The 13,913-nt window shown below is 46.9% G+C and overlaps 1 protein-coding gene across 1 annotated transcript in view; it reads left to right on the top strand.

Annotated features, from left to right (window-relative positions):
- LARGE1 (LARGE xylosyl- and glucuronyltransferase 1) overlaps positions 1-13,913 on the top strand; it is a 446,230-nt gene that overhangs the window by 270,387 nt on the left and 161,930 nt on the right. The window contains exon 5 of the mRNA XM_066590172.1: positions 4,361-4,484. Within this exon, the coding sequence (XP_066446269.1) occupies positions 4,361-4,484 (124 nt within the window). The remainder of the gene's footprint in view (positions 1-4,360; positions 4,485-13,913) is intronic.

Here is a 13,913-nt window from a genome sequence, read left to right as displayed (position 1 = left end):
TCCCACTGCTAGAGATTGTTGAGGGTTTGAACTTGGCCATTTTCGGGACTCCCATTATGAATGGAGTGACAGCAAACATGTGCAGTTATAGAGGTGGGGACCTTCGGAGGAGTGTCCTGGGGTTTAATTCCCACCAATCAGAAAGTTATCCCCTATCCATAGGATAGGTGGGCGTCCTAGGGTTGGAACCCACTGATCATAAAGTTATCCCCTATCCATAGGATAGGTGGGCGTCCTAGGGTTGGACCCCACTGATCATAAAGTTATACCCTATCCTCAAGAGAACTTTCTGATCAGACCGTTAGGACTCCATTGATTCCAAGAATGGGGGTCCAGAGCATTCAGTAATGAGGTCACGCATGTGCGCTGTTCCTCCATTCATATCAATGGGAGCACCAGAAACAGCCGACTACAAGCCGTCAACAATCTTTGTCACTACCACTGAAATGAATGGACTGCTGCTTTATCCATGCATGGACCATCAGGACCCCTATTCTTGGGATCTGTGGGAAGTCTTGGGGGTCGAACAACCAACAATTTGAAAGTTATACCCTATCCTTAAGACAGGAAATAACATTGATTGGTGGGTGTCCTACCGCTGGGACCCCCACTGATCCCAAGAATGGGGATCCAGAGCATTCAGTAATGAATGCTGTGGGGGCTGCGCATGCGCACTGCCGCACATTACATATCCATGACACTTAAAATAGCCGGGCTCAAGTCAACACTCTTTGGCACTACCACTGAAGCTAATGGACCTCCAATTTATTCTTCGGGACCCCTGTTCTCAGGATGTGTGGGGGGTCCTGAGGTTGATGTCAGACTGATCAGAAAGTTATTCCCCATCTATAGGATAATCGGGGGTTCTGGGGTCAGACCCCAGCAATCAGAAAGTTTGCTTCTATCATCAGGATAGCAGAAACGTTTTGGTTAGTGGGGTTCACTGACCCTGAGAATGGGGGCCCAGAGTGTGCAGTAATGAATGCCGTGGAGGTCACGCATGCGTACTATTGCTCTATTCATATCAGTGGGAGCGCCAGAAACAGCCGAGCTCAAGCAGTCAATCTTTGGCACTACCACTGAAATGATTGGACTATCGATAAATTCATGTGGGGACCTTCAGGGCCCTTGTTCTCGGGATCAGTGGGGGGTCTTGGGGTCAGACCACTGCCAATTAGAAAATTAGGGCTAGAGGATAACTTTCTGATTGATTGGGGTCCGGCTGCTTCAATTCTCCTGATCCTGAGAACATGGATCCAGAGTGTTTTAGGACTGAATGCAGTAGAGGTTGTGAATGCCCATTGTCAGTCCATATCAATGGGAACACCAGAAACACCCGAATACGAATGGTCAACAATCTCTGCACTACCCCTGAAATAGATAGACCGCCACTCCATTCTGGCGACCTTTGGGACCCCTATTCTCAGGATCCGTGGTGGGACCCGGGGTCAGACCCTCACCAATCAGAAAGTTATCCCCTATCCTCAGGACAGGCGGTAGCTTTCTCATCAGTGGCGGTCAAGTGCTGGGACTCTCCACCGATCTAGAGAACAGAGGTCTAGAGCATAGCTTAATTAATGCGGTGGAGGTCATGCATACGTGCTACTGCTCCATTCATGTTAATGGGACCACCAGAAATAGCTGCGTTCAAGCGATCAACCATCTCTGGCGCTACCATGAAATGAATGGATCACTGCTCCATTTGGGTCTCCAGTTCTCGGGATCGGTGGGGGTCCCACCGATAGAAAGTTATCCCCTGTCTTGGCACAAGCCCTTTAAGCCTTTGCCTCATACACTTATGAAGAGTCTTGAACAGGCATTTTGGTGGAATCCACCAGACTGTCAATCACATGACATCTCCACCCACACAAGAGTATAAACTTCAGGAGACGACATCCTGGTGTCCGATGGGAGGCAAGTATGATCTCTACTGATGCTCAGGTTACACCATTAGGTAGGTCGCTGTGATGGTCAGTCCCCGGCGGCAATCTTTTCCGGTATCTCAGCTTCCTTTTCCAGATTTTCACTTCCTTTTCCCATTATGGATGTGGGCGGAGCTGGGAATGTATCTCTTATAGATTGTGCAAAGCCCCACCCACATTTGGTCCCTTGCCATAAAGCATCATTTTCATAAACTTCAGGACCTTTTAGGTTGATTTTTTTTTACTTGCCCTTCATGGTACATCGGAGTACAAATATGATACAGATGGACCTGCCCTTTAAGGAAATGTCAATTAACCCCGTACTGCCAGGATCAGAGTTCAGCGTGGTGCCCGCTGCTCTAATACATTGTGAATACAACATCCGGCGAGTTCATTTATGGCTTGGTCTTGAGCCGATACCTGAATGTGCCCATTAGATTCTCCCCATGTGTCTGCGTCTGCTGATATACCCCACCACCACCCTGCTTACTGCTTCTGTAACACAATTATGTAAATAGCTGATTAACTACATAATTGCATTAAGAAACTTGACAAAACTGATGGCTCCATCCTGCAGCAATGTCACGTATCCCCCCGGCGCCCATAACTTACAGCTCACAGGTCGCTCCTTTGTTAGCGGACCGCTCCGCTAATCCCCGGAGACCGAATTAGATTTTAATGGATATCATTTGAATATCAAATGAAAGGATTTGTTCTCTGGAGTGCGCCAGGGGTGACGCGGATCCATTAGTCGGAGAGGGAGAATGGGGGTTGCGGAGGGGGGCAAAGAGAAATCCCACTGCATTCATCTACTAGATGGCTGATCTTTGTAGTAAAGCTAATGTCAATGTTCACTTCGCCGTCAAAGACAAAGGAGCGATGGAAGAGCTGAGACAAAGATAAACAGTGACGGAACGTGGCGGGTCGCTACGAACGCCACGAAGATCCTCCTAAAGCAAGCTGCTTCAGAGCTGAGGGTATGCTACAGTGTATGTGAGCTTAAGGGTCACTACCCACTACACTTGTTATTCACTATGGAACTTGTAATGTTAAAATTGCGATCATGCAAAATCGCAATTTCACGGTAAATTGCGATTTTGCGCAATCGCGGTTTTAACATTACAAGTCCCATAGACCCCTGCAGAAAAAAAAATGCGAATTTTGCAGTGAAAAAAAACTGTAGTTGGTCGTCCCCCTTATATATATGTGCCACAGGAAAGGGAGTAACTTGTCGATTGGTGGGTCCCAGCCCGTCCAGAACTTCGGACCCCATCGACTTCATTGGGACTAGAGATAGCTAAGCTCAGACCCCCAACACTGTCCGACAATCCCACTGAACTGAGTGGGACGGCCAGAGGTCGCCAAGAGCTCGAACATGACTATCTCCAGCAGTGAGCGGTGTGGTGCCGCGCATGCGCAACCACCCTTGTCAAGATTCATGGGCATGCCGGAAGCAATTTCTGTGCATTGGCGGGGGTCCCAGGGGTCAACCCCCCCACAATCAGAGAACTTGCTGAGATGGGAATACCCCTTTAACAATGTAGACTTCAGGCTGAGACACTTTAAAGAGGTTCTACCAGAATCTGTACTAGAACCACAAGTTATCCCCCATCCACAGGATAGGGGATAGCTGGCTGATCAGTGGGGGTCTCACTGTTTAGACCCCCTTTCATCTCAGTAATCCGGATGCCATGTCCTCTGTCCTCACTGTGGGCTTACTGCACCAGCGGCAGTGAGGAGGAGACAGAATGGGGCTCTGGTCACCTTCAAAAGGGACTGCAGGAGACGGCGGAGCGGCAAGCACTCGGAACTCCATCAGCTCCATGTAAATGAATGGAGAGCCAGCCGTGAACACTTGGCCAGAGCGCCATTCAGTATCCTACTCAGTGCCAGGGGTGCAGTAAGCCCACAGTGAGGAGCAGGGAGGACACAGGGTTCTGACCTCCCCCGTTTTTGGGAGGTCAGAACCTCACTGATAAGCAAGTCATCCCCTATCTTGTGGATAGAGAATAACATGTGGTTCTGATACAACCCCTTTAACCGTGGTCACCCCCCCTGACTCCAAGAATTTGTAGATCTAAGTGCCCATTATCAGCAGAAAGGTGGCAGGTTGATGAGAGTCGGACTCATGGCACCTGTGCCGCCCAGCAGAAAGAAGGGGGCGCAGGGTACCTTCAAATTGTTGACCAGATTCAGTGCCGTATAATTGGTTGTGGCCATGCCTGGTACTGCATTACCGTCCAAATCACTTGATCTCCATGGTCCCATCATTCAGTTGATCAACGTTCAATGACCCCTTTGTTTTGCAATAATTGTGTGTTGAGGGGAGGTTTGAGGTCAGGAGGCTGCATTAAAGCTCTGCCCCATCTCGCCATGGGCACCTTCTTCAATCTGCCGCTGCCCTTCATGCGTTGATGTTTCATTCTTGTCATTTGTAGGCGAAACCCTCTGCACTTCCACCTCATTGCCGACTCCATTGCCAAGCAGATCCTGGCTACGCTCTTCGAGACCTGGATGGTTCCGGCGGTGCGTGTGGATTTTTATGATGCTGATGAATTGAAGGTAAGAAATAAAACTTAACGGCTCCCAATGCGCAATCAAAATAAATGTTCAGCCCTCCAGATATGAGTGCGGGCGCCGTTCATCCGACGCCGCAGCCAGGAAGGAAAATCGTTCTGTAGACTGAGGGGTCGAAATAATGCTTTCTCTAAAATGAGATGTATGAGTGTGACGCCGGCACAAGGCAGACCTGGGCAGATGCCAGGGACTACCCAGGGATGAGCGGGTAAGCTGGGGGGTTGTAGACCTGACCGTCAGCAGAGATGCCAACCGGATGCCAGGGACTACCCAGGGATGAGCGGTTAAGGAGGGGGTACGTAGACCTGACCCTCAGCAGAGATGCCAACCCGATGCCAGGGACTACCCAGGGATGAGCGGTTAAGGAGGGGGTACGTAGACCTGACCCTCAGCAGAGATGCCAACCTGATGCCAGTGGAGATGACTACCTGATGCACTAGACTAGTCTGTATTCAGCTTCCTCGCTTTAACCCCTTAATAAGGCCGCCTTTTTTTGGATTTTCCTCCCCATTTTTCTGTCGTCGCAGCTGTCTTGGATTTTGCCGGACGAACTGCATTTAATGTACCGAAAAACTTAAAAAAAATTCTAAGTTGAGTGAAACGGAAAATAATAAGGAGTTCCACCCTGGGCCATTGGAGGGCGCTGTTTCCATGGTGTGCACAGCTGTATCCTGCCCTCGGTTCGGTTACACCCAATCTATATCATTTCATTTTTGCTGCACTGCTTTTAAAAATAAAATATCTTTGGGGAAAAAATATATATTTCTCCTGCCGCCGTCCGTTTTGTATTCCTCCGTGGATCTAGTCGTGGGAGGTCTGATTTTAGGACGTTCCGTAGTTTCTATTGGTGACATTTCCGAGTTCATGTGACTTTTTGATGTGTGTCTGGCTGTCCACGGACGACTTGTCATAGCGTGATCCGTGGCGATAAATCACATGGAGCACACATGACACACGTCCCATAGGAGAACCATGTAAAGCGCAGCCCCATGTACACGAGCGGAAAATAGCTTGCGTCTAAAAGTCGCAGCACGCTTCTGCAGGATGAGCCCATCAGTAAGAGGTTCATCATGGAAAATGGCAGTGACAGTAGTAGAATATCACCGCCATCATCCGTCCCGCCCGCGGACACCCCGCCTTATTATGACAATGTTCACCACGCAAAATAATGTGCTATTTCAGTAGACCCCACGGCTACGGACACGGCAAGAGCAAACATGCTTTTTTTTTTATTAGTATGAAAAAAGCTTCGTTTTTTTTTTTACTTTTACTACCTTTTATTTTTTTCCAATAATTAAACCTTTTTTCTTACTTATTTTTACATTTTTTTAGCCCAATAGGGGAATTGAACATTGGATCATGTGATCCCTCATACAGTATTGGATCATGTGATCCCTCATACAGTATTGGATCATTTGATCCCTCATAGAGTATTGGATCATGTGATCCCTCATAGAGTATTGGATCATGTGATCCCTCATAGAGTATTGGATCATGTGATCCCTCATACAGTATTGGATCATGTGATCCCTCATAGAGTATTGGGTCATGTGATCCCTCATAGAGTACTGGATCATGTGATCCCTCATAGAGTACTGGATCATGTGATCCCCTATACAGTATTGGATCATGTGATCCCTCATACAGTATTGGATCATGTGATCCCTCATACAGTATTGGATCATGTGATCCCTCATACAGTATTGGATCATGTGATCCCTCATACAGTATTGGATCATGTGATCCCTCATAGAGTATTGGGTCATGTGATCCCTCATAGAGTACTGGGTCATGTGATCCCTCATAGAGTACTGGATCATGTGATCCCTCATAGAGTACTGGATCATGTGATCCCCTATACAGTATTGGATCATGTGATCCCTCATACAGTATTGGATCATGTGATCCCTCATACAGTATTGGATCATGTGATCCCTCATACAGTATTGGATCATGTGATCCCTCATACAGTATTGGATCATGTGATCCCTCATAGAGTATTGGGTCATGTGATCCCTCATAGAGTACTGGATCATGTGATCCCTCATAGAGTACTGGATCATGTGATCCCTCATACAGTATTGGGTCATGTGATCCCTCATACAGTATTGGATCATGTGAACCCTCATACAGTATTGGATCATGTGATCCCTCATAGAGTATTGGATCATGTGATCCCTCATAGAGTATTGGATCATGTGATCCCTCATAGAGTATTGGATCATGTGATCCCTCATACAGTATTGGGTCATGTGATCCCTCATACAGTATTGGGTCATGTGATCCCTCATACAGTATTGGATCATGTGATCCCTCATACAGTATTGGATCATGTGATCCCTCATACAGTATTGGATCATGTGAACCCCCATACAGTATTGGATCATGTGATCCCTCATACAGTATTGGATCATGTGATCCCTCATACAGTATTGGATCATGTGATCCCTCATACAGTATTGGATCATGTGATCCCTCATACAGTATTGGATCATGTGAACCCTCATACAGTATTGGATCATGTGATCCCTCATACAGTATTGGATCATGTGATCCCCCATACAGTATTGGATCATGTGATCCCCCATACAGTATTGGATCATGTGATCCCCCATACAGTATTGGATCATGTGATCCCTCATAGAGTATTGGATCATGTGATCCCTCATACAGTATTGGATCATGTGATCCCTCATACAGTATTGGATCATGTGATCCCTCATACAGTATTGGATCATGTGATCCCTCATACAGTATTGGATCATGTGATCCCTCATACAGTATTTCAGTATACCACAGTCTCCCAGGATGCACTATAGGCATGCCTTGATAGGCATTTATTCTTGGTAGTCGTAGGGCCCTTCATTGGGCCCCATGCTGCCATGGCAAGTGAACGTAATCCTGCAATTTAATCCCCAGGGGGCCATTTGGAGCCCCTGAACACCAATTGGAGCATCAAACTACGCCGTCAGAATGGACAGCGGCATTTAAAGGATTAACAATCGCGATCAACATGAGTGCTGATCGCAGCTGCTGCGGGCTGGTGTCAGCTGTGAAAGGCTCCCCATCCTGCTGCTTACTAACCCAGCACGCCCGGGACGTAAATGTATACCCTGGGGCATGAAGGGGTTAAATTCTGATGCCAATGTTGAAACCTGCCACCGTCTGTTGGGCAGATGTGAAGGATTGATGGGGACGGAGAGGATCTGATTAGCATTGATTGAGCGGCCGCTGACAGCGCCGGTGCTTTTGTCTGGCTGATGACCATGTCCGGGGTGATGGCGCCACCTCACATAGGGGTAGGTTGGCCGACACTTGCTTGATGAGTCACCCGGCTCTGCCCATTGTCTTTGTAGGCTTCTGTCCAGGTCTAATCACCGCCGCTTGTTCCTAGCATCCATAATACAGACTATACTTGGCAACCTTCTCAGATTGTCTTAAAGAAGGGCTGAGAGAGCGTTGCTGTGCTGTGACTGTAGTGTAGCATGGGGCCCGAGTCTGATGATACAACAGGAAGGCTCTGGGAGGTCCCAGGACACTTGCCAGCTCTCTCAGGAGATCTCCCCTTCTTCCAGGAGCCTCTCGGATGTTCCTGGAGAGCCGCATGTATGACTCGATCCTTCCTCTAACTCGTCACACAACCACCCGCAGGGGTATAGTAGGAAACAACCCCTGAGAACCATCACCACACGACTATACAACCACCTCACACCGTAACACAACCATCCACCAAGTACTACAACACAACATGGTCTGCCAACTTGTATCACAAACCACAACTACCAACAAACAGCCCTCTCAAACACCACCGTCTTCATATAACATACCCCGTTATACGCTACACACAACCCACCCCGAGCGCTACAGATAAACTGCTCTACTGTTATAACTCAACCACCCCTCTGCCAATCACTGCAACCCGCCAAGCACTATAACAAAACCATCTCCTACCACCTCATACAACCACCATCACACATCTACTAGTAGACAGCCCCTCCAACACCATCCCACCAGGACCTGCTCACATATAACACAACAATCCAACATACGACTGTAACACAAACATGCACCAAGTACACAACCGCCAAGTACATATCATACAAGCACCCGCAACTAGAGATCACCCTGAACCACCATCACACAACTACACAGCTTCGATATAATACAAGCAACCCACATACAGCTGCGACACAACCATCACTACATCACAGCCACCATAACACTACTAGCAACCATCACTATCAGCACTATAACACCACTACAACGAAATCACCCCAACACCCCTGTAACAAAACTACCCACCATCACTATAATAGTCACCCGTCAACACCAGTGTAACACCACTATCCACCGTCACTATAACACAATCACCCGTCAACACTACTACTCACCATCACTATAATAGTCACCCGTCAACACCCCTGTAACAAAACTACCCACCATCACTATAATAGTCACCCGTCAACACCAGTGTAACACCGCTATCCACCGTCACTATAACACAATCACCCGTCAACACCAGTGTAACACCACTATCCACCGTCACTATAACACAATCACCCGTCAACACCAGTGTAACACCGCTATCCACCGTCACTATAACACAATCACCCGTCAACACCAGTGTAACACCACCATCCACCGTCACTATAACACAATCACCCGTCAACACCAGTGTAACACCGCTACCCACCATCACTATAACACAATCACCCGTCAACACCAGTGTAACACCGCTATCCACCGTCACTATAACACAATCACCCGTCAACACCAGTGTAACACCGCTACCCACCGTCACTATAACACAATCACCCATCAACACTACTACTCACCATCACTTTAACTCAATCACCCCTCAACAGCACTATAACATCACTACCCACCATCACTATAACAGTCACCATCAACGCCACTACAACATCACTACCCACGAGAACGATAGCCCCACCATTCCCTCTGGTCTAATACAACACAAGTGACCATCCCACATTCAGCCCCAATACCCTAACACAACCACAACACCAACACAATCATTCCATGCCATGAGCACACAACCGCACTACACCCATCAAACCTCCAACTAGGCTAACATAACCATATCACAACCACCTACTGACATTCCCAATGTTGTACCACCAGGTGGGTGGCCTCCAGTCATCTATTAGCCAGAGTGGCTACAAAGAGCAACCTGTGTTACATGGGCAGTCCATTGATTTTAAATGAGGACTGTGTAATACCTTATTTCCCCTGTGGAGGTGCTGTGAGCAAATTGAACACTTGCTGCCAGGTTGCTCAGGACACCCTGTAACCAGCTGATTGTCTGAAAACCCTTCTGACAGAAAGGGATTGTCCACGGGGGACAGCAACATCCTACAATGTTACAATACACTAATTACCATTGGGCAAACACTCACAAGTGCCACCCTGGATACCATAGAGCCATGCCAACATCCTGCAGCCCACTGTGCCGCCTCTAGGATCCTACAGAGGAGGTAATCAGCTGTATTTAAATAAACGGGACCAGATCATTTTACAGAACCGTGTGAAATGCAGATGGCATCAACGCCAGCTCTAAAGCACAAAAACAAGGCTGCGGCCAAAAGCTGTCAAGAAGACAATGGTGCCCGCAGCCCGGAGCCCGCATGTACTGCTGATTGCCTTGTGCAGCAGGATGACAACAAGGCTCGGAACGTTTGCCACCTAATTATAGGAATTCATGCCTATCATGGCACCGGAAACTCGATCCCACAAGCATATTGAGTGCACGGGGCACGGTGCCATCAGCTAGGTAGATGGGCATCGACACAAACAGCCCAGATGTACTGCAGCAAAGCAGGTGCAGCTTTTAGTACCCTTTAAATCTGAAGTGTTTGTGCAGCTCTGAAGGACACATCTTAAGGTTACAGCGCTGCCTGGCTGGTACATTCTGTTCTGCCATTCGTAAGCTCAATTAATGCCATGAGTGAGATTCATGAATAGAATGCCAGAACTGCAGTGAAGACTGACACCAGCAGTGCATAATGTGTCAAATTTCCCTTAAGTGTTCCTTTAAATGTGGCATAATTACTGCTCATAGCTGTCAGATGAAGTCACCCGCCATGTTTACCCATAATTCCCAGCACTTATTTAGCATAAACTGCAGAATGCACATAAATAATGCACGTTCCCTGCTTAATTTAATTAGAGCATTAAGGGGCATTCATAATGACAAATTGGGAGCCGCCGGGCATAAAAAGCGCTCCACGCCTTCCTGGCTCCAGTGTCCCAGACGCAGCTCACCTGTATCCTCAGGTGCTGCAAGGCCCAGGAGAAGTAATACCGGTACATGATCAGTAATGTATGTATACAGTGACTCCTCCAGCAGAATAGTGAGTGCAGCTCTGGAGTATAATACAGGATGTAACTCAGGAGCAGTACAGGATAAGTAATGTATGTACACAGTGACTCCACCAGCAGAATAGTGAGTGCAGCTCTGGGGTATAATACAGGATGTAACTCAGGATCAGTACAGGATAAGTAATGTATGTACACAGTGACTCCACCAGCAGAATAGTGAGTGCAGCTCTGAAGTATAATACACGATGTAACTCAGGAGCAGTACAGGATAAGTAATGTATGTACACAGTGACTCCACCAGCAGAATAGTGAGTGCAGCTCTGGAGTATAATACAGGATGTAACTCAGGATCAGTACAGGATATGTAATGTATGTACACAGTGACTCCACCAGCAGAATAGTGAGTGCAGCTCTGGAGTATAATACTGGATGTAACTCAGGAGCAGTACAGGATAAGTAATGTATGTACACAGTGACCCCACCAGCAGAATAGTGAGTGCAGCTCTGGAGTATAATACAGGATGTAACTCAGGAGCAGTACAGGATAAGTAATGTATGTACACAGTGACCCCACCAGCAGAATAGTGAGTGCAGCTCTGGAGTATAATACAGGATGTAACTCAGGAGCAGTACAGGATAAGTAATGTATGTACATAGTGACTCCACTAGCAGAATAGTGAGTGCAGCTCTGGAGTATAATACTGGATGTAACTCAGGGTCAGTACAGGATAAGTAATGTATGTACACAGTGACTCCACCAGCAGAATAGTGAGTGCAGCTCTGGGGTATAATACGGGATGTAACTCAGGATCAGTACAGAATAAGTAATGTATGTACACAGTGACCCCACCAGCAGAATAGTGAGTGCAGCTCTGGAGTATAATACAGAATGTAACTCAGGATCAGTACAGGATAAGTAATGTATGTAGACAGTGACTCCACCAGCAGAATAGTGAGTGCAGCTCTGGAGTATAATACAGGATGTAACTCAGGAGCAGTACAGGATAAGTAATGTATGTACACAGTGACTCCACCAGCAGAATAGTGAGTGCAGCTCTGGAGTATAATACTGGATGTAACTCTGGGTCAGTACAGGATAAGTAATGTATGTACACAGTGACTTCGCCAGCAGAATAGTGAGTGCAGCTCTGGAGTATAATACAGGATAAGTAATGTATGTACACAGTGACTCCAGCAGCAGAATAGTGAGTACAGCTCTGGGGTATAATACAGAATGTAACTCAGGATCAGTACAGGGTAAGTAATGTATGTATACAGTGACTACCAGCAGAATAGTGAGTGCAGCTCTGAAGTATAATACAGGATGTAACTCAGGAGCAGTACAGGATAAGTAATGTATGTACACAGTGACTCCACCAGCAGAATAGTGAGTGCAGCTCTGGGGTATAATACAGGATGTAACTCAGGAGCAGTACAGGATAAGTAATGTATGTACACAGTGACTCCACCAGCAGAATAGTGAGTGCAGCTCTGCAGTATAATACAGGATGTAACTCAGGAGCAGTACAGGATAAGTAATGTATGTACACAGTGACTCCAGCAGCAGAATAGTGAGTGCAGCTCTGCAGTATAATACAGGATGTAACTCAGGAGCAGTACAGGATAAGTAATGTATGTACACAGTGACTCCAGCAGCAGAATAGTGAGTGCAGCTCTGGAGTATAATACAGGATCTAACTCAGGGTGAGTACAGGATAAGTAATGTATGTACACAGTGACTCCACCAGCAGAATAGTGAGTGCAGCTCTGGAGTATAATACGGGATGTAACTCAGGATCAGTACAGGATAAGTAATGTATGTACACAGTGACTCCACCAGCAGCAGAATAGTGAGTGCAGCTCTGGAGTATAATACAGGATGTAACTCAGAATCAGTACAGGATAAGTAATGTATGTATACAGTGATTCCAGCAGCAGAATAGTGAGTGCAGCTCTGCAGTATAATACGGGATGTAACTCAGGATCAGTACAGGATAAGTAATGTATGTACACAGTGACTCCACCAGCAGAATAGTGAGTGCAGCTCTGGAGTATAATACAGGATGTAACTCAGGAGCAGTACAGGATAAGTAATGTATGTACACAGTGACTCCACCAGCAGAATAGTGAGTGCAGCTCTGGGGTATAATACAGGATGTAACTCAGGATCAGTACAGGATAAGTAATGTATGTACACAGTGACTCCACCAGCAGAATAGTGAGTGCAGCTCTGGAGTATAATACAGGATGTAACTCAGGAGCAGTACAGGATAAGTAATGTATGTACACAGTGACTCCACCAGCAGAATAGTGAGTGCAGCTCTGCAGTATAATACAGGATATAACTCAGGGTCAGTACAGGATAAGTAATGTATGTACACAGTGACTCCACCAGCAGAATAGTGAGTGCAGCTCTGGAGTATAATACATGATGTAACTCAGGATCAGTACAGGATAAGTAATGTATGTACACAGTGACTCCACCAGCAGAATAGTGAGTGCAGCTCTGGGGTATAATACAGGATGTAACTCAGGATCAGTACAGCATAAGTAATGTATGTACACAGGGACTCCACCAGCAGAATAGTGAGTGCAGCTCTGGGGTATAATACAGGATGTAACTCAGGAGCAGTACAGGATAAGTAATGTATGTACACAGGGACTCCACCAGCAGAATAGTGAGTGCAGCTCTGCAGTATAATATAGGATAAATATAAATGTATATACACAATGACACCTTTTGATATTGAGTGTAAGCTATAGTATGGCGCTCGGTGGTGAACCCTTGCGTCCCGGCGTGAGCCTGCAGGTAGACATAAGTGAAGAGGTCTTCAGATACTTATGGGGTTAAGGCAGCTTAGTGGGTAGCAGCTGGGGATGACTTGAACTACAAAGCAGCTTCTCCGGCGAGTATCAGGTTTGTATCCGGGGATTATCTCCGCAGCTTGTGGTTAAAGAGCGGAGCTTTCCAGGCATGGAGCGCGGCTAATAACAGGGATGATACCTGTGTGCCGTAAGAGGCTTCGGAGACGGATCTCCCGTGAAGGTGACTGTCTCTTCCTGACGCCCAACAGG

The sequence above is a fragment of the Eleutherodactylus coqui genome, chromosome 2, assembly GCF_035609145.1.
Source record: "Eleutherodactylus coqui strain aEleCoq1 chromosome 2, aEleCoq1.hap1, whole genome shotgun sequence".
NCBI lineage: Eukaryota > Metazoa > Chordata > Amphibia > Anura > Eleutherodactylidae > Eleutherodactylus > Eleutherodactylus coqui.
The sequence above is the reverse complement of the archived record's forward strand: the minus strand, read 5'-3'. Positions and strand labels throughout refer to the sequence as shown.